This window comes from Lytechinus variegatus, chromosome 12 (genome assembly GCF_018143015.1).
Source record: "Lytechinus variegatus isolate NC3 chromosome 12, Lvar_3.0, whole genome shotgun sequence".
Classification (NCBI taxonomy): domain Eukaryota; kingdom Metazoa; phylum Echinodermata; class Echinoidea; order Temnopleuroida; family Toxopneustidae; genus Lytechinus; species Lytechinus variegatus.
This window is the reverse complement of record NC_054751.1, coordinates 34943208-34966131: the sequence shown is the minus strand read 5'-3', so window position 1 is coordinate 34966131 and position 22924 is coordinate 34943208. Positions and strand designations below refer to the sequence as shown.

Below are 22924 nucleotides of genomic sequence, written 5' to 3'. Positions count from 1 at the left end.
CTTTCCTTTACTGCCAACTTATATAAGAGATAATCTCCTGAATAAGTTTAATAGAGTCTTCAATATTGACTGTTGGCCTATGTTCATATTGGTAATGGTTTTTCAAAGAATATTCTAGATTTTCACTGATTTTTATTGCTAGCTTTCACCATGATGAAATCTTAGTCAGTTGTATTGATTGTTTCAGTAGACTAGCTTTTGACCTACTCCTAGACCATAGTCATTCTTGTTAATTTGATCTCCATCATGCAATCAATATTCTCTTGCTCTAAAGCGGCCATGATTTGGTACGTTTCAACGATTCGACAGAGATCATCCATGGTCAAACAATGAATTAATGATACCTGCAAGCTGTGTGTTCAGATAAGAAATGCATGGTGAAAAGAGCTTTTCACTATCTTGAAAAAGTGCTGAATAAAATAAATGTTTCTTGTTCAAGAATTTTTATACTGTTAAGCAGTCTACATGTACATGCATAATCCTCAAAAGAAAGTGCTTGATAAAAGTGAGTGGGTATTTTCACCTTCTGAAGTGCATAGAAATGTTATATCATGATATGATGTGTAATATACAGTAACTATTTACTTATTAATAAATTGTTTTGATCATCAATGCTATTTACATCATTCATATTCCAGGTTATAGCATGCCCAGATACGATGGAAAGACTGATACTAGTTGCTAGTAACTGCCTTGGCTTAACAGCTACACATGTATTCACAGCAAAAGGAGGTAGAATAGAAGATGCCTCTTTAATCAGGTATAAAACCTTCCATAGCATGAAATATTCAAAGTTTATGAGTGTGATCATTCACATGAGCTTGTATTCAACGACATGAATTGCAGTTGAATAGACTGCTTCAGCTTGCACTGAAAGTAATATTTGAATGGTGGCACGGATGACAAAACATATTGTAGACCAAATAACCAATATAGAGGAAAGAAGAAATAGGACTAGGTCTACATTAATTCAATTCAATTTATTTATTCAACCATCATCAGGTACAAACAATTACATAAATACATACCAATATAGATAATTATACAAATACTAAATTCTAACAATAGAATGATGGTTTGGTGACCCGGGAGAAAGCAGAGCTTATAAAAAGGGGCCACCGAGATGAAATGTACACTAAAAATATATACAACATATAATAATAATTACACTAAATACATTGATGTAACAGCCACAAAAGGGGGGGGGGGAGAAGGCTTGGGCCTTTCTCTTGCCTCTCTTGCTAAATTTTATATCTGCGCATGGTGTATGCAGCGCAGTGATACAGGTAGGGGCATGCTGTTTGTATTTATTTCCATATAAAAATAAAATATATACTCCACATGCTCAATTTAACATATCATACAGATCATATGGAGGATGGCCCATTTCAGTGGTATTGATAAAATACCACTGTTCTTCCATGGGGTAGAACTGGTAGGCGCAGACCATGGTACGCACCTTGAGTTTACGATCTATTGCACTACCCGCTTCCTTACTAGAGCAGTAGTCAACTATTTCATTTCACCTCTGAATTTCATGTGATACACAGTCATCCAATCAGCTATCATGGATCTCTGTATAATATGTTGTATAATACAAATTATCTGTATTTCAAATCAAGTAACTTGCATCATTGTGTGCATTAATAGTCTGTTGCATGTTAAGTATGGACTTACTGTACTGTCAGCGTAAGAGATAAAACTAAAATACATATATTTTAAACATGTTGCTCTTTTGCCATGCTGCAGCTCTCAAATTTGATGACAATTGCATTTTTGCCAGGAATGGTGTGGAAGTTGGGCAAGTCCACAGCTGCGATGAATTTTTAAGTGATGGAAAAAACATAGCTTAATAGATGGAAAAGGTAGAAAAGAGAGCTAAAGAAAGGGTATGGAAAAAGATGGATATATTTTTTAATTTTACAATTAAATTCCACTTTTACATAACATATTCAACTATTTGATGTTAGGTACAGTATAGTATAAAAAGCTGAGTGTGTATCAAGCTGAGCTTGTACAACCTTGTTTGTTTGTTTTTTATGTCATCAAACAGACCCTGATAGTGCCCCCCCCGCGCTCTTGGCCAGCCGATCAAGTCTCAGTTGATACTTTTTTTTTCTCTCTCTACAGGGATGATGAAATATTGTACATATCAGAGAATGAACCTTTTATAGGTAAGATATTTCTCTTTATAAAATCACTTTTGACTCATTGTCTCACCTGCGAAGCAAAGTGAGACTATAGGCGCCGCTTTTCCGACGGCGGCGGCGATGGCGGCGGCGGCGGCGTCAACATCAAATCTTAACCTGAGGTTAAGTTTTTGAAGTGATGTCATAACTTAGAAAGTATATGGACCTAGTTAATAAAACTTGGCCATAAGGTTAATCAAGTATTACTGAACATCCTATTAGAGTTTCATGTCACATGACCAAGGTCAAAGGTCATTTAGGGTCAATGAACTTAGACCATGTTGGAGGAATCAACATCGAAATCTTAACCTGAGGTTAAGTTTTTGAAATGTCATCATAACTTAGAAAATATATGGACCTAGTTCATGAAACTTGGACATAAGGTTAATCAAGTATCACTGAACATCCTGCATGAGTTTCACGTCACATGACCAAGGTCAAAGGTCATTTAGGGTCAATGAACTTTGGCTGAATTGGGGATATCTGTTGAATTCCCATCATAACTTTGAAAGTTTATGGATCTGATTCATGAAACTTAAACATAATAGTAATCAAGCATCACTGAAAATTTTGTGCAAGTTTCAGGTCTCATGATTAAGGTCAAAGGTCATTTAGGGTCAATGAACTTTGGCCGAATCGGGGGTATCTGTTGAATTACCATCATAACTTTGAAAGTTTATTGGTCTAGTTCATTAAACTTGGACATTAGAGTAATCAAGTATCACTGAACATCCTGTGGGCGTTTCAGGTCACATGACCAAGGTCAAAGGTCAATGAACTTTGGCCGAATTGGGTGTATCTGTTGAATTACCATCATAACTTTGAAAGTTTATGGATCTGATTCATGAAACTTGTACATAAGAGTAATCAAGTATCACTGAACATCCTGTTCGAGTTTCAGGTCACATGATCAAGGTCAAAGGTCATGTAAGGTCAATGAACTTTGGCCATGTTGGGGTTTTTTGTTGAATAACCATCATATCTCTGTAAGTTTATTGGTCTAGTTCATAAAAAGTGGACATAAGAGTAACCATGTATCACTGAACATTTTGTGCGAGTTAGAGTAGTATTCAAAGTCAGCACTGCTGCTATATTGAACCGCGTGATGCAGGTGAGACGGCCAGAGGCATTCCACTTGTTTATAAAATGCTATCACTATTATTGGAATGGAAACCTGATATCACTGTCAAATGAGATATCTCATGTAATCAAATTCTCATAGCCAGCCGATGGAAACATAATTTTCTATTTGCTGACATTTCAGATTACTGACTTCATGTGCAATCTAAACTAACTGTAAGCAATACAAATATTCAACTGTCATTGTAAAGACTTGAGATACCTGTTGTGTATGAACTTGTTCTCTGCATTTTGACTGCATTGCGGAGGCCTGTTGGAAGATGGAAAAAAAATTACAAAAGTCTTGCAATAAATTTCAAATTTGTAATCAATTACTCAAAATTTGTAGGCTGTTTCTTGCAAACGATTTCTTGTCCGCATGGTATGACATGGTAACAATAAATCCTTCAATCAATTTTCAATTAATATTTACGATTGATTGCAAGTAAGCACACAATCTCCCTTTATATCAATGGTCTCTAGATGCAGGCATGGATCATAATAAGCAAATTTTGTTTCTTTGACAGATCCAAAATTTAGTAGATCAGGACAGAGTACAGTTATGATGTGCAGTCATGAGAAAGCAAATGGAGTTCTTCAGAATGACTGGATTACATTAAATGTTGGTGGAAGACACTTTATGACAAACAGGTGAGAGGAAATGATCACCTTTTCGAAGTATTTTATGCCACGGTTATGCCACTACACAGTGGCGGACCGTGACCCAGAGGAGACAAAGCATTGGAGGGGCACAGCATTGTTCACAAACAATACAGTGCCCCTCCAATGCTTTGTCTCCTGTGGGTCACGGTCCGCTACTGCCACCACAGGTGGTGCTGGATGCAGTTGCTTGTGAGGTGCTCTGTACATCTGGCCATCTGTCCAGTTTTCGTCCTTCCAATATAAACAAAAGAAACATTTTGCAGATCAACTTTTAAACTCTGGGCATGTATGCCTTTAAAGGTCAAGTCCACCTAAGAAAAATGTTGATTTGAATCAATAAAGAAAAATCAGACGAGCACAATGCTGAAAATTTCATCAAAATCGGATGTAAAATAAGAAAGTTATGACATTTCAAAGTTTCGCTTATTTTCAATAAAATAGTTATATGAACGAGCCAGTTACATCCAAATGAGAGAGTCGATGATGTCACTCACTCACTATTTCTTTTGTTTTTCATTGTTTGAATTATACAATATTTCAATTTTTACGAATATGATGATTAGGACCTCCTTGCCTGAAGCACAAAATGTTAGAATAATGAAATTCCACGTGTTCGGTGAGGAATGAAACTTCACTTCACATGACAATGACAAGAAAATCAAAATATTTCATATTTCATATAATAAAATACAAAAGAAATTGTGAGTGAGTGATGTCATCAGTTCCCTCATTTGCATACCGACCGAGATGTGCATATAACTGTTTTGTGAAATGAAGCGAAACTTTAAAATGTCATAACTTTCTTATTTTAAATCCGATTTTGATGAAATTTTCAGTGTTATGCTTGTTGAATTTTTCTCTTTTTATTCAAATCAAGTTTTTGTTGGGGTGGACTTGTCCTTTAAGAATGACAATGATGTGATTATTTTGGGGTATCAAATTCAAAGGTCACTGAGGTCATGATATCTCATTTAGGGATGACTTTTAAAAGAGGCACGTATTGTATCAACTTCCAAACTTGGCTCATGCATAGGAGTAATAGTAGTCTGATTAAATTTTTGGGTCATTTAGTGAATTATATTTGTTATTTCTGTTTCTTTGTTAAAACAATATTGCATAGAATAGGGTAATTAGCCGATAATCTGTTTTATTTTCCACTTAATGTCCACTTTGACTCTCATTCACCAATTGTACATTAATCTCAATTTTCTTCTATAGGAGAACACTGGTTGGTAGAGATTCAGAAAGTATGCTTGCTAGAATGTTTGCTGATGATGGTAAGATCAAGTGATTAGACAACTGAAAAAAACTAAACCGTTTCAAATTATCATAATATGATTGAAAAATATATGAAAAAAATTAAGTTATATATTGTAAACAATATGATTTCTGCTTGGAGATGAGATGTGAATTACAGTAATGAAGACCTGAGTATATTCTATTTTTTAATTCAATTTTCAGCTAACGGGAATTAAATATATCTTTTTCTGTCAGGTGAATGATGTTTGTTTTCCCACTAACACCTTAATATGCACTGGTAAATATATACTGTACCTATAGGATTTCATTTGAATTATGATATGAAAGATAAATGAATGATATTGAAATATAGAAATGAATTAAGTAACTATTAAAACGATTGACCTATTAAATGAAATTGATTAATAATTCATTGATTTATTTGCACACACACTGAAAAAGTGTATCATTATAATCCAAGTTTGAACTGCTTCTTCACAAACAATCATCTAATAGTGGGATCTGTCCAGTAACTTAACTCAATCTGGGTAGGAAACACACCCCCAATAATGAAGGGCTCTTATTTCTTTCTTTCAAAGGTGCCCTCTATTGATTGCTTCTAAACAGGTTATCAGGACAGATTTCAATATATTGCTACCAGCACTTTGTTTGAAACTTGATCATTCAAAACACGTTATAGTAGTAAATTTGGAGTATTTGTGTTTCTTTTGTTACAGCTAGCAGTATTACATGTATCTTGTTTTTTTCTTCCTTTTTAGACCTCTCTTACAATCTTAACATTCAGCATACATTTGAAAATAAATGTGCATTAATTATTTGTTCAGGAGTTCTGCAACTCATCTTAATTTCAAAGTGAAATGTTGCATTATACATTGTTATTTTCAGTACAAAGAATCTTATTTTTATCAAGGTGATAGGTGCTTCAATTTGGAGTGATTAATTATTTTTACATTACTTTTTTACTTGATACTAGTGCATTTTAGTGTGCTATGCTGTGCATAACAAGATTAGCAACTCTGGATGGGGAAATAGATAGCCCTTCCTCCACGTCCTTATATCCCCTCCCTCCTACTTTAAAGGGGAATCCAGCCCTGGTTATAAAATTGTGTGTTGGCAAGGAGAAAAATAAATAAAACAGAATGGTGAAAATTTGAAAGAAATCTGACAAGTAATAAATTTATGGCTCCTTTAAAATTGAGATCCCTAAGATTATTTAGATTTCAAATTGGCAACTGGGTAAGTAAATTATAACAAGGGGCAAGGACAATTTTTCATAGGCCATGTACTCAGCTATTTGTGGTTTTCTCCCAAGTAGGGGAAGGCGGGGTAAGTTGTGACACTTTTTGCATTTTGCATTTTAGAATTGATATGACTAGTAATATTGCAGAAATAAGTACCTTGCCTTTAAATTCGATTCTTGGGAAATGTTTTTCACCTATATATAACTTTCTACCCCCACACTGAAAGTCATCGTGACCTTTGAAAAAAACGATGTCAAATGGCTCAACTTGCCCCATATATGGGGTATGTTGTGCCACCATCTGGGGTAAGTTGAGCCACAAAAACTATGTACAAAATGTATGCGGGAAGAACCAGGATGTCAATTTTTCATTCACTTGCTAATTCTCAATAAATACTAACATCTTCTAAATGCAAAAGAACTGTCATGTGAATTTGCTCCTTTCTGCCTGCATATCAATGGCCTTTTACATTTTTAAATTTGTTTTATTATACATCACCATATTAACATGGCTCAACTTGCCCCATGTTGATTTGGCTTAAATTACCCCAGTCCGAACTTATTGCAATATTTTCACATCCACACATTTCTTATGCATTCATCATGTAAAAAACTATGACAAGAATGAGAATCCATGCCTGGACTAACAATATTGTTCGTATTTCTAATACTTGAAGACGTGTGTTGGTCAAAAGCATTTGTCTATTTCACACCCTTTTTTACTTTTTTGGCTGAAATTTGTATTTTCCCTCTAAAAAAATACTTTTTGTTCAAAGTTGGAAATAAAGTGGTGGGGTTAGGGGTTATATGCAATGGGTCATTCATGTATTGGCTTGGGGGTGGTGGCTCAACTTGCCCCTATGCTCAACTTACCCAACCTTCCCCTACCCATTCCCCTGGGGCAGTAATCTAATTATAACCCAGGTAGTACATATTTTTTATGTCCTCATGAAAGAAGAATATGATTTGAAATAAAAATGTCATTTTTTGCCATTTTATGAATTGGAGTACATGGAAGAGTAGTCCGTGACTTTATACATCACCATGACATCACATTTGCGGTCAGTTTTAAAGTCTCCATGAGTAGAGTGATTACCAATATTTACAACTTTTAAAAATTCATAACTTTCTTATTGTTTGTCCAATATCGTTCAAACATTCACCTATCAATTTGTCTGATTTTTCTTTTTTGCTCTGAAATCAAGTTTTTTTTTGGTTGGATTCCCCTTTAATCACATGAGTATTCCTGTGGATCTAATTAGGATTTTTTTTCTTTCAAGTCAGATTGAATTTTCAAAGAAATATCTCGCTGTATTTCAATCATATATTTTCTATACTGGAAATGACTAATTTGTCTACATGTAATAGTAAAACTTTAAATTTCTTTTGGAAGGGCTTCTTAAAATTCCACTCATTATGTACTGAGATTCAATGCACTGACACGGTAGAAAAGGTAGAGATATTTTTTTGATGATGGCTCTTTTTTCATTTGCTCTGGCTCTTTTAAGAGCTCCGAGGGCCAGCCATCCTAAGCCACTGTAGGTTTTTTTTTACTGGTATGTGTACATGTATCTCATTTTGCAAGGGGAAAGTTATTGCTTACAATAAACATACAATATCAAACATTTTTATCAGGGATCTTATTACATGCTAACCAGGCTGAGGTCAGTGTGTCAACAAAATGACCTGATTTTGTTGACATTCGAAGTAATCACTTTCAGAATAATTTCTACGGACAATGAGTGTAGATGTTTATTAATTAATAAGAAAAAGGAATTTATTAATCAAAAAGGAAATGAAAGTTACATGATGTAAATGTTTATAGAAAGATGGTGAAGTGATTTACAAGAGCACTTGCTATTGATCTACTGGTTAGAGTTCATTCATAGGCTATTAGTGAAAGTAATTTCTTGATTGATCAAATCATTCTTAACTATAGAAAGCTGTTAATGCCATAATTCTTCATGTGAATTAACATAATGTGTCTCTGTGTGCAAAGAAATAAATGATACTACTTCAAAATAATGATGCATGCTTGATTATTCATTTAAAAAAAATAATTCATTCCCGATTAGCTGCTATCTATTATTAAGAAAGATAGAATCAATTACAGTTCATTGTAAAACAGGGCCCATGTTTCACCTTATTCCTTATTTTGATTTACATGAAGTGTCCATTCTGTCAATGCAAAAGAATCTGAAAGTGATTCCTTTTTTTTTACACAAAGGATTTTGTCATTATTGAGAGCAGTGCACTGGATCCACTTCCACCTTACATGTATGTCCTCATACTGATAAAAAAAATATTCTCATAATCCAGGAAAATGACAACATTGTCTTTGCATTCACTGATAAATATTTTTTGCTCAATGATAGAAGCAATGGTTCAGTAAGGTTTATAACTATGGAAGACTAAAATGGGTCTAGATGAACAACATTTGCCAACATGTGCTTATTTGGATGAGTTATTGTTACCATACAGAAATTGTTTTGACCTAATTTTTATTATCCTGTTTTTGTTAAACTGTCAGAACGTCATAGATCTTTCTTTATGATGCTATGGTAATATTCAACCATGATTTTTAATACTTTCTCGAAGTGATTACATAATGCAGCTAATTACGTTTGGCTGTAACTTTGATAGCAACACGTGCATTTGTGTACACATGCTAGTCTTTGTTCTCAATTTTGGGCGGGTTTGATAGTCAGCAAATGGTCAGTCGGCGGCAATCATATGAGTGACCCTTATATAGTTTAATTATGCCAATATTTGATACATGACGTGTCATTAAGTTAGTAACCAGGGAGTGCAAGGGTTCGATTGAAACCTCTAAAATTTTCAAAAGCAAGAAAAAAGTGGCAGAAAAAGGAGAATAGAAGATATAAGAGAAGCGAAGGGAAAACCCTGGCTACTGGCCTGAGTTACTTCATACCAATTTCTGATTTATTTTTGAGTGAAGCCCCCCCCCCCCCCGCTGTGAAACTTCACTCATAAGTGAATTGTCTCCCACGCTAAAACAAGGGGGAATAATTGTAATATATAACCATGTATTTAAGACATAGAAATTAACATTGTTTTTTAACTTCATAATTTTCATTTGAATTACTTGAATGTCTGACAAAATAGACGTTCCAGGAACATTTCAAAATCTATGACACAATTAATTCATTAAATTCTCACTCAAAATCTTTCAAAGACAGTAGCCATATCAGAAACTCGGTCCCTTCACCCTTTTCCCTACATAGAACGGTACTCTTAAGGTTTATTATTTTCTTGCATTTGGAGATAACATTTGATGTGGTGCTACTCACATGTAAACTGATGTGAACAGTTTTAAATGCAAGGTTATTTTCAAACTTCTTTTTAATGGCTTGTTTATTTTCTGTTTTGTGTGACCTTAGTTCATTTTATTTTGTTCCCCCCAAGAAATTTTGAAAATTTTTTTTTACTGAACTAAATTATTCACAAAATTCATTAAAAGTATGCATCCTTCAATTTCACTTACAAGTTTTTCCTCATAAAAGGTTTACATGTCCTGCCCCCCTTAGCAAAACAAAAAATCTGCTTACAGTCATGTATCAAATTTCTGTTGTATGTATGGTGTTGCAGGACCCCTTTGTAAATTAGTTGTTAACTGAAAGGGCTACTACCTTTTAGAAGTAAAATGTTCATTTAAAATAAAATTGAATTGGTCATTATGCAAAATCAAACACACAAATCTAATGTAATGAATAATGTAATTTTGTATGAAATATCGCCAAGTTACTTGTATTAATTATGAATGTGGGGATGAAATTGAATATGTGCCAGCTATGAACATTGGCTTTTGAAAGCAATTCAAGAAATCAAGCACAGGTCTAAAATACTAGATTCTGATTGGTAGAATTTCAAGTTGTTTGTTGGGTGGACTTATATTTATACTTGATATTTTTTTAAGTTTTTAATCTCCCTTTGAAATGAGCTTATTTCTACCTTTGTTGTTAATTCTTTGATTTTCTTCAGATTTACCATGGAGTAGTTCAGTTGACCACACAGGTGCCTACCTCATAGACAGAAGTCCAGTTTACTTTGAACCTATTCTCAATTATTTACGACATGGACAACTGATAATGGATGATGGTCTTAATCCTTCAGGTATGTCAATTAGTAATAATAATTATAAAGGGTATTTATATTGCGCACATATCCACCTTGTTAGGTGCTCAAGGCTCTCCTATATTACCCTGCTACATGTAAGCTAGGCGTTCATAGCGCACACAGCTTTTTAAGGAATTCCTACTGGTACCCATTTACCTCACCTGGGTTGAGTGCAGCACATTATGGATCAGTTTCTTGCTGAAGGTAATTACGCCATGGTCGGGATTCGAACCCACGACCCTGTGTTTCAAAGTCTGAAGACTAATCCACTGGGCCACAACGCTCCACGTTGTAAATAATAATAAACGTATGAAACATTTATAAAGCACTTGATACAAATGTTTCTTAGCGCTGCATACTATTACCACGGCCTAACCATGACTACCCTGATCGGACTCTCAAACATTCAAGAAGTCCTTCCGACCGAATATGCCTGGGGGAGAGTGGCAAATGTAGATAAATGCCTTGCCAAAGAATGCAAGTGTTGCGTTGGGATCTGAACCCCGGACCTTAAAATTGCCACTTGGTCTACACCCACGTTATCTACATTCCGTTTGGTCAAATCCCACATGATCTATTCCTAGATCTTCTGCAACCAAACTGTCTTAATTCAATTTCTGCTAATAATATCTTGCATCCAAAATGCTTCATACAGGCAATAATTCAGGACAATAAAGGAAACATAGTTTAATCGTAGTGATAGTGTGTAATTTATATCATGATATGCACATAAATATTTCCTTTGCTAATTAGCAATAGAGTGTTGTACATGTATTCTCAGGAGTAATCATTAGATGAATACCTATTTTGATGTTAGAGTAATCTCTTTCTGCACTTTCTTTGTTTTCCAGGTGTACTAGAAGAGGCAAAATTCTTTGGTATTCAGTCTTTAATTAAGCCTTTGGAAGAGATGGTACAGAACAAAGAGCCTCCGGGGGACCACACACCTATGAAACGATGGGAGTTTATCAGAATGCTGCAGTGTGCTCCGTCCAAATATGACCTTCGGTGTCAGGTAAAACAGGCTTAGAGTTGAAAATTGTTAGTAGAACAATGAAATTACATACACATTTATTAGCCCCCCCCAAAAAAAAATAAAAAATGAAGGAGTCTTTGCTCTTTCTCTTTCTCATCTGGTCATTCTATGTACCGCCATGTTGGCACTCAACCTACTATGATGTTGGATGGTTATAATAGTTCAATAACACTTCATAACACAAAATATGAAGCCATTCTGCACCAGCCCAAGTTTTCTTTAATAATCACACTTTTTCTGTTACAGCAAATTATATCTGATCAAAACAATACCAAGATGATTTGAAATGGAGACACAGTTAGGTGGATATTTCATTAGCTTGATCTAAACATCGCCATCTTGAATTAACTTTGGATTATTTGCAAATATTTTGGGCTTTTTATGATATTGCTGGTGGAGCACCTGGGATTTGGTTCAGGATTATTGTACCATACCATTGCACTTTATATTCAAACGTAGAGCCAAAAGTATGCAGCCCAAGCTAACAATCCTTGCTCATGCTAGAATTCTCCCAACTTTGGCGGATGGAGATTGGAATTCTTGAATATCTAGAATACTTCAGAAGAGGAATTATTTGGCTTGAATATTGAAATTGAGCAAACTGTAGGTGATGTTAAATCACATTCATGGCATCTACTCTTGCCAAACAAGGATTTCTTGCTATGATAAGGGGTATTTATAATTATTATGTTATATCTTGTTTAAAGTCTTTCAGTTCAAGGTATTCTATTTACATAGCTTTTGATTCTCTCATGATTCTCTGGAAAGATCCACTTGTCAGTCAATTGGAGATGTGCAACTGCTCTGAATTCCATTGTTTCATAATTCATTTTAATAACTTAGGGTGAAGCATACGATTTTGATAATAATAATAATAATGATAATGATAGCTGGATTTATAAAGCGCTTTTTGTCAGAGGATACAAAGCGCTGCTATTATTACCCCGGCTTTAGCTCGAGCTACCATCACTGGCGCTCAGTGCATGCAAGGAATTACTCCTGCCGGGTACCCATTTACCTCACCTGGGTCGAGTGCAGCACAGTGTGGATAAATTTTTTGCAGAAGGAAAACACGCTATGGCTACGATTTGAACCCACAATCCTCTGTTTGAAAGGCGAGAGTCAGAACTACTAGACCACGACGCACCGACTAGATACTCCTGATATGAGTATTTTCATTTAGTTTTGATACCGGTAAGAAAAAAATTCCATTTAGAAATGTCCATAGTTCCTGATAATATTTTTGCATTAATTTTATGATGAGGTTTAATCATGCTTTATTTCTATTCTTTAACTATTTTATACTTTATTAATTTCTGTGCTTTCAGGGTATGAACTTTGAAGGAGCCGATCTGTCTAAATTAGATTTGAAGTATATTAATTTCACCATGAGCAATCTATCTTCTGCTAACCTCTCCGGGGCAAACCTATCTTACTGCACCCTAGAGAGGGCCAATCTTTCTGCTGCCAAGCTTGATGTAAGTCATTTCATTCATGTCTTTTTAAGGTCAACTCTAAAAGAAATGTTAGAGGATCAACCTAAAAGTTGTATTGCACCATTCTACTGGAAAATTTTGTTTACCTTAGTGCGATGTGATTTGTTTAACAGCTACCTTCCCTTTAAAAATGAATTTATGCCCCAAAATTAGCTTCACATTCCACTTGGTCTAACAACTTTTTGAGCCATCTGAGAGTTGATTTTCATTTCTCCTTCGCCTTACAATATTTTTGTATAACTCCTACCCATTCTCACATCTGTTTTGTGCATCATTTAAAGTGGACTTGGTGCTATGTATCATTTTTTATTTCTGCAAGAAATAGAAAATTTTACATTGAGGTAAAATCTTGATCACTTTGTCTTCTAATTCATATATGGAAAAGTAAACGGGTCGATTTCTACTAGGGATTATGCTCACCGATTGGGCCTTTTTTCCTTTAGTGTGTGTTGCCCACTATAGTTGAAGGCAAGACATAATGATAATGATAACATACAGTTGTTGTATAGCACATAATGAATCTATGTGCTTGCAAAGGACATGGATATTATTACCCCAGCTGTAGCTTGGCAGCCGTAATTACTTAGATTACAGCGCACACACATTTCAAGGAATAAATTCCTGCCAGGTACCCATTCACCTCACCTGGGTTGAGTGCAGCACAATGTGGATAAATTTCTTGCCGAAGGAAATTACATCATGGCTGGGATTCAAAACCACGACCCGCTGTTTCAAAGTCTGGAGGCTAATCCACTGGGCCACAACGCTCCACCACAAAATAGTACCTGTCCATAGTGTGATCCTAATAAAAGTTAATTTGCAAGACGCTCATATGACACGTGTCATGTCATGAATTATATTAGGATGTTACATTCTATGGTGGATAGTTCACAGTGAGTTCTGGATACTATTTTGTTGCTTGGAAACATTTCTAGTCATTTTTGCGAATGGACGAGTCATAATGTTAATACCTCAGTTGCTAGGGAATCATGTTGATCTCAAGTGGGGCATCATGATGAAGCTGTGATATTGAACAAAATATTGTAAATGTGCAAGAATATTTCATTGTACGTAAATATAAAACAATTAATTGCCCGGATTTGCCCCTATTCTACTTTAACATTTTACAAATTGGAGGAGGAAGAAGTTGGGGGGGAGGGGGTGAGTAGTTGGGTGGGCAATACATTGTTTAGACTTTTCATGTAAGTTGTCTCCAATACTCACTGCAGTCATGACATGGTTTTCACAAATTACCAGAAGTATTCAATGTGAGATTTTTTCCGAGTAATTGATCATTCAGTGTGAGTACATTTAGATTACAGTATTGGAGACATGACAGCTGTTGCTGTTTTTTTTTTTTGGGGGGGGGGGGCCTATATTAACCTAAAACCATGGTCTAGGTCTATGACATACACAATCAGAAAAAAAATGATTTTACTCTCAAAATGCACAAAAGAGCCCTTGAAAATAAAGTGTTAAAAATGATTCAATATTGCAGATTTAGGCATTGGGCTCAGAAAAGTATCCTCAAAAATGAAATACTATTCTTTTGCCTGAACACAATATTAATAATTTTCCCCATACAGAGACAGTGATCAAGATATACATGCTTTAGTTATTGGTTTGTTTGTATTCATATTTGTCATACTTGTCTGCTGTGTTACTAGGGAGCTAACTTGAGAGGGGTAAAGATGGTCCTTGCCAATCTAGAGAATGCTTCACTCAGAGGGTGTAATTTTGAAGATCCAGCAGGAACAAAGGCCAATATGGAAGGTAAGATATAATGTGTGATGATGGACTGATAAATGAATTGAAACTATGATAGGTATGTAAATAGGTGGAGCAATAGGTAGATAAATGGATGGAGACCATGAGAGAAACGGAGAGAAAGGGAGCTGTTTGGAATTTATTTCAATCAATTAATGTATAAATGAATTGAGAGAGAGAGCATTAGAGGTAGAGAGAAAAAAAAGGGATGAGGCAAATGATATTTGAAAATAATAAATAAAGAATGAAGGAAAGCCGAATCAGTAAAGAAAAATATAAAAAGGAATGGAGGACAGATGAATAAATGGGAAAATATATACAGGAAAATATAAGAAAAGGTTCAATGAGGAGGAGGAGAAGAAGAAAGAGAAGAAGAGGAAAGAGAAGGAGTAGGTGGTGGAGAAGAGGAAGTAATATTAGGAAATTAAGAAGAAAAACACCAAGTTCAGTTACCAGGAGGAGGAGAAGGAGGAGAAGAAGAAGAAGAAGAAGAAGAAGAAGAAGAAGAAGGAGGAGGAGGAGGAGGAGGATGAAGGAGGAGGAGGAGCAGAAGAAGAAGAAGAAGAAGAAGAAGGAGGAGGAGGAGGAGGAGGAGGAGAAGAAGAAGAAGAAGAAGGTGGAGGAAGAGGAAGGAGGAGGAGGGAGGAGGAGAGGGGAGGATGAGGAGAGGGGAGGAGGAGGCAGAAGTAGTAGAAGAAAAAAGAAGAATAGGGGAGGAGGAGGAAGAGGAGGAGGAGGAAGAAAGAATGAGGAAAACAAAGTGGAAGGGAATACCTATGTCTTCAAGAGAGAGAGATAGAGAGAGAATCGTGGAAAGCAGCAATTTAAAACCAAATCTGTTAAGATACTTGGGATCAGAGTTGACAGCAGCTTTGATCCAAGTGGATATAGATCATCAGAGGTATCCTGTAAAACCTTTCAATCAATGTCATCACAGAATTCCAGGTGCTCATCTTTGGGTGCCTTTGTATCCCACAAAATCCTGTGAGCAGAGCTTCATATGGAATGTTGTCTTCTTGCTTCTTTATAATTCCAGGAATGAGACAGATGTCAAATAACTTATTTGTTCACACCATCTTCATTGGTCAAATTGTATCACATGACACTAACTTTTTGTGACATAAATGAATAATTTGAAAACGGGCATAAATGAAAGTGTTGAAGCATACCAGGGGAGCGTTTCATCAATATTTTCATCCGACAAGTTGTCAGATCTGACATCTTTCCATGATTTTGACTGGCTGAGAGGCACTGTTCCTATGGTAACTGTCGGATGAAATGGGACTTGTCGGATAAAACGTCCGACAAGTCCTTTCATGAAACGCCCCCCCTGAACAATCGCATTGTGTGGTAGATTGCTAAAAATCTAGTGGAAGTCCTTCATAAAACCTACAGATTTCAATATAAAATTCAATCTGTAGATTTGAAAGAAAAACACCAGATATGAAAGAAAATGTATTGCCTCTGCTTTCGACATGTTCTCTATGTCTACATAATTGTACATCTATGGGTTTTCAAGAGGAGGGGTGAATTGATGGTTCTTCTTTTAAAAGTTCATTTCCCATCTCCGTAATAGACTTATTTCAAATGAACCTAAACACCAATACAATCAAATGTCCACATGACCTTGTATGTGCAAATGACACAATCTTTGGGAACATTATAAAGGAACATTAACTCTCAATGTACCATCCACTGTAATCAGCGAGTGCCATTTTTTTTTTCAAATAATCTATATTTAACTGTTTTATTCATATAAAAAAAAGGGAATCACTCCTAAGACAATGATGTTAAACCTCTTGACCATAAGCTGAACTGAACAATGGAATCACTCATGCATGCAATGCACTCCTCAAAATGCAATAGGCATAACAATAGCTGTATGGCCATTGCATGAATTGTGTTCATGGCACTCCAGTGGATGCACAGATATGTGTTCATGGCATGTTAAGGGTTATTTCCATATGATGAGATGCCATGAATTTCCAGGAACCAAGAAATAAACGGATCTTAGCTTCCTTCTTCTGTCAAGTGAGACCTGTTTTAATAAAGGGTTTAAAAAAAGAAAAGTAGCATCCTGGACTGCGAGGAACATGTTGCTTTTCAAACATCCGACATGACGTATAATCCTGCGTTTTATAGCCTTTATAAATGTACATGTATTTTCATATCTTCAGGATCTTCACTGACACCCTTTATTGTTGCTGGTATGCTGGAAGAGCTAATGTCATATATTTTTACCATTATAATCCTTGAGATTTCTTGCAGGTCCTATGTAAGGTTTCCAAGGAATTGATACATCTTGTTTATATCTAATATCGATAAAATGCAACAAGTGTGCTGACACACATGTAGTTCTGTGTCAAAATTCTCTTGTGGTGATGGAAAAAAACATGAATGCTTACCATAAAGAGTACCAGTAATTGTACATTAAATATATATGTATACTGTATATACTGGATCAAGGGCCCTTTGGAGACAGAGTTGTAATTCAAATTAAAATTTTATGTGAATTATTCATTTTCATGGTAGTACTGGCCCCTAACATTTCGGGCAATGATTCCATAAATAGCTGCAGTTTGTTTTCTTCTTGAAAATCTGGATCTGACTCTTGATTTGCAGTTGAATGGTTAGAAATTCCTTTCCCACTCTGCACATGCAATATTTGTCCGTATGATGCTCAGTTTGTTGTGGCCAACCAAACTGAAGCTAGTAGAAACCTGAAAAACACCCTCTCTACTGTAATTTAAAGCCATTGTGTGATTATGCTGCTGTATTGGGACACATGATGTATCTCATTAACTAATTTTCTTGGAAAGTGATGATAAATAGGAATGTTATTATCTCTTTAGTTTGTTTATTCATATCATTTTTTTAAACAAACGACTGTTGTTCCATTTTGTATGCTAACATTTCTTTCAAAATGGCTTATTGTGAAAGAGTACATAGGACGTTGTGAAAGATTCTAAGGAAGTTATTGATGAATTTATTATTGTTACGTATGTATTATTTGTCAGGATGAAACTTACATAAAAGAATACAAACAGTAAACAGATCAAAGAATGAACTATACATAATAGAAATAGAGATTAATCACTGGAATACTAGGGGCAGGAATAGTTAACGGATTGACTGTGGCATTAAGCATTTTGACTTGATGTATAAAAAAAAATTCTTGTGGAAATTCTGCACCTTGCTTTAGTGTTAAAATCAGTAGTTGTCTGTAATCGTCACCTGACAATTTGTACAATCTACTGAGATTCTGTCCTCATATCGGCTGAGAGCAATCTACATTAGTCATCAGAAATTCCTGACAAAGCCAAGCATAAAGCACTACCCCAAATTGTAGAAAATACTGAAAAAGTAGAAAATGGATTAAATCTAACTTGAAAATCAGACATTATACTCTTGAAAATGTTTATGCTAAATTTCATGTAAAAATCTAATGGTATTTAAACATTAGACCCTCATGTACATCATTTGGATTTACGACAACGTAAAGATTAAGATTACACGTAAATTTAATGATGCACAAAATGTGCATGTATGATTACTTGGTTAGCAAATAAACAACATGAACCTTTTTTAAAAATAGTGTTCATGAGATCCTAGTTCATCTTATCTATGTTACTCTTGTTGGGAACCTTCTGTTTCACTCAGCACTGGTCATAACATATTTCCTTTTCCTCCTTGTGAATTTTTCAAATGTGCTTTATTTTGAATATTTTAAATATTTCTCTCTGTCTTTTATTTTTCAAGTGGATTGTTTTCATTTTTCCTTGAATGAAAATAGCATACTGAAATGAATAAATATTTTTTTGTAAGTGGTCCCACATGTATTTGACTATGACCTTAAATGTAATCATGTTTCAGTGTAAAGATTTTGTGATTTGACACATTTAGGTATATCTTAAATGAACCACAGTTAGATCTTAATAGTATGGCAAAATTTAGCCTTGATCTTATAGACTTTCTTGTGGAATCATTATTGTTTAATGCACGTACATGTTCATAGCATTATCATCTTGTTTATTCTGAAAACAATCTCTTCATCTCATTGTACTGTAGCAGTGGTAGTCAGTCAAATCGTAAATGACTATAAGCAGTGTCCTTGTAGGTTTTTTGGATATGTAATTAACCTTCAAACATATTTTAATGGTGTTTTCTACTCTAAAATATGATACGATTTTTCTTTATCAATTTGAGCCATATGACACTCCTTACTGTGTCAGTGAAATAAAACTGTATAGCACCGAAATGATGAAATTTTATCATTGTATGAGAACTGAGATGCTCAGAACCGTGTCTGTTCCAATCCCACTAGCAGTCTTTCATTTAACTGTGTAACTTCATTTTTTTACAGTATGAACAAGAAAAAAACTCATTCAAAGAAGTTAATTTTAAAATTTACTGAATTACCTTTTTGGCTCTTTACAGAGAATCTTCCCTGGTGACTTAATGTTGATATTGCGGGTGGCAGTGTGGACATACATTGAAATCTGGACGTAATGTTAAGCCCTCCCCCATGACATGAAAACTTAACTCAATCTAATCCTTATCCTTTATACTATTATGATACAACCCCACCAGGGTAGGATGTGGGAGGCACTGCCATTACAAGGTGGAAATCCATGCGTATCAAAATTGCAAAATAAATGTAAACATATTAAACTGATGTATGTTTTGAGTCATCCAGGAAAACTCAAATTGCGATGGAAAAAAATAAATCTATTAATCTGGAATTACTTTAATTAAGAGGACAGTTTCACGTTCATTAGAGCTGAAGAAGCATCCCAGATCGGACATGAAACTGTCCTTTGTTTCAATCAAAGTAAGTCCAGATGAATAGATTTATTCTTTTCCATCGTAAATTTAATCATATTGTTTACTTTTAAACAGCCTTACCGGCTTTACATGTACTTTTATTAAAACAAAACATGTAGGGAATTATTTTGGGAAAACATGATAAAATACCTTCATAGAGTATTCCTAATGTATGTCAAAGGAAGATTTTGGAAGTCCATGTAAATGTACTAATATGAGCATGGTGTCCACCTCTCAACGACAGAGACCCCACCCCACCCCATGCCTTGCCCAACCCTCACCATTCTAACCATAACTTCTATTTTTAATGATTTAAAATGGGCTGTTATTGCCAAAGCAATCATTGGGTCATACAGAATTGAGGTTATTTCATGTGCCTATACATATACATTAAGTGTCAAATTTCAGGATGTCGGAACAAACAAAGGATCATCAATCACATACCATCATCATATTTTCTTCTTTGGTTTCTTTCATTTCATTATGCTGCAGGTATGTTATCAATCATTTATTGGAGGTTTTTTTTTTCAACATTAAACATGACAAACTGTCAGTTACTGTTTTTAGAATACATTCCAAGAAAATCATGAAGTCTTATCAGGAAGCATGCATACGTATGATTTAACCTGTTTTGCGTGAAGATCATATTCGTTAGCCAATGTATTTCTTCATAATTTTATTTAATTTTTGTTACCTTACCAAGATGGTACGGAGTACAATACAATGGAAATATTGTACATAATAAGCAGTGACCGTATAAAAAAACCCCTGTATAAATCAAACAACATTACCATAGTATTAATGATGATAATAATCAAAATACTGCTACTTGTGTGTCCAAAGCCATTTTGATCATATTTTAACAATATCATTGAGCGAAGTTAAATTATGGAACACCTTGGCCCATAAAAGCAGTAAACTTCTCCTACATGTATTAATAACATGCTTACTTCATCTCCTATTTTTTTTCTCAAGTACTGCAACTACTTCTTCTTTTCTTCTTCTTGTTATTCTTCTCGTTCTTGTTGTTGTTCTTTAATTCAATTTCAATTCAATTCAGGTTTATTGCAATAAAAGTGATTGGCAGTCACAGACTGAATTGTACATGTTTACATATTGCCAATGTATAAAGATAATCAAAATTAATAAGATTAACAATGAATATTCAAATCAAAATTACATATGTGCAGTTAAAAATGGAGTTAAAATGGATAAAAAAAAAATTATAGATAATACAATATTGCACATTCATTACACAAATTGCAAACTTCTTTACCATGCTACTTATTCTTCTACTCCTCCTTTTATTGCTTATCCTCCATCTCCTTCATCTGATATTAATATACCTTATTTTTGTTATTAATAAGAGGTACTGGGGTTTTGTTCAGTCAAAGAAAAAGAAAGGTATCACTCTAAGATTGAGGGGATTTTGGTTTTCTTGTCAACCTGATGTCCAGAGGGTGCTGCCTAGATGGTTGATAACACACAGAGCACCCCCTGAGAACCTGTTTGGCTCCCTCAGCACCCCCCTCCCACCCCCCTTCCCTTCCCAGGGTCATGCATGATCATCATTATTATCATTACCACTAGCAATACATTATCATCATTAGCAGTGCTCAGGAACATCAATTTTGATAACAAGAACTTTCATGAAGCTAGACCAGTGCCTTGAACTCAATTTGGTGTATTCATCACCCTTGCTCTACAAACTGCTAAATCTCGGCTTCATATCTTATCCTATTTACTTCTTTACTAAATAGAATCATCAATCAATTCTAATTACTTCCCTCCTAAAATATATTTTTACTAAGAGCTAAAATTAGATGGAATGAAATACATGTAGATGTCACCAACATGCATGTCGTTTTTTTTTAAGATATACATCCATAATATGGCATATCCTCATCTCTCTGATCCCCATGTCTTAATCCTTAATCTTTAATCTATATTCAAATCTTGTGAAGTATCTTCTTTACCCTTCTTCCTTGATGGATTGTCAAAAAGGAATTATAAGGTACATATACTCGCAAAAAAACTTTTGATTTGATAAGAATTGGAACCTGTTGTGGCTTTAAAGGAATAGTCATACTTCTTGATATGATTTTTGGTTTCGATCTTTTTCACATTACTGTAGGTTGGCTCTCCATGTATAAAACTGCCATTTATATCTGATCAGTTGTGGTATTCCAAGGCACAATGAAGCTTAAATTGAAGAGGGTCTGGTTTTCACATGGCGCGCAATTTTGACAAATCTGTGAGCGAAGCAAGTGAAGCCCCCCCCCCCCGAATAAATAATTTCTAATTCAGTCATTTATTTTATTATTCAATTTTGTGTATAAAATTTAACATTTGTCAGGTGTTCATTAAAATGAAATAGCTATGATGTTGAAAACACAATAGACCTACAATTAATATTTGGGGAGAGCACAAGCCCCCAAATTCACCCTTCCCTCCAGTAAGGGGGAATAACTGTCTACTTACCAATGAAGCATGTAAATATTAATAAAACGGGTTTGCTGCTCCTCAGGAAATTAAATTATAATCCTAGTGCTTCTTGACTCTATTAAAAAATTGACATGTGAACAGTTAATTGTTCTTGTCACAGACTTCATCATTTTTATTGTTATAAAAAAAAAATATTTCATAACTAGAACCCTATGTACATAGCTGTTGGTATTTACATTTCTTTAGTAATTTGGGTATCATTGCAGTTATGATAATAATAATAATATTAATACTACTTCTACTACTACTAATAATAAAATATTGATGATAATAATAATGAAAAAAATTAATAATAAATAATTAGAAGTGCTACCAACAAAAAAGTACTTTAGCATGTACAATACATTAGTACTTTAATAATCAGTTGTTAAAAGAAAAGAAAAGTTAACCGAGTTGAAAAGGTAAGGTTAAGGTAAAGAAGTGGAAGGCACTAATCAATGCCTGAAATGAGCATCGAAATTTATTAATTCATGAAATTAAATCAAAGCAAATTTTACTAAATCTCATGAAAATATGTTTTAAGTGGCTTTTAGCATCATTTTACTGATTACTTGCCCCTGTAGTAGGATCCCATCCATTTCAAAATCAATCTTTCTGTCGCAATTTTGTCTTATTTTTCTTTGATATTATTGCGGATGTGAGTAAACAAGTTTTGATTAAATCTATCTTGCTATTAAAATATTCATGT

The 22924-nt window shown here is 34.6% G+C and overlaps 1 protein-coding gene across 1 annotated transcript in view; it reads left to right on the top strand.

Moving 5' to 3' along the window:
* LOC121425175 (BTB/POZ domain-containing protein KCTD9-like) overlaps positions 1-22924 on the top strand; it is a 47390-nt gene that overhangs the window by 4094 nt on the left and 20372 nt on the right. Inside the window, exons 2-9 of the mRNA XM_041621178.1 lie at positions 639-760; positions 2131-2174; positions 3836-3959; positions 5190-5248; positions 10474-10605; positions 11460-11623; positions 12973-13122; positions 14808-14913. Coding sequence (XP_041477112.1) covers positions 639-760; positions 2131-2174; positions 3836-3959; positions 5190-5248; positions 10474-10605; positions 11460-11623; positions 12973-13122; positions 14808-14913 — 901 coding nt within the window. The remainder of the gene's footprint in view (positions 1-638; positions 761-2130; positions 2175-3835; positions 3960-5189; positions 5249-10473; positions 10606-11459; positions 11624-12972; positions 13123-14807; positions 14914-22924) is intronic.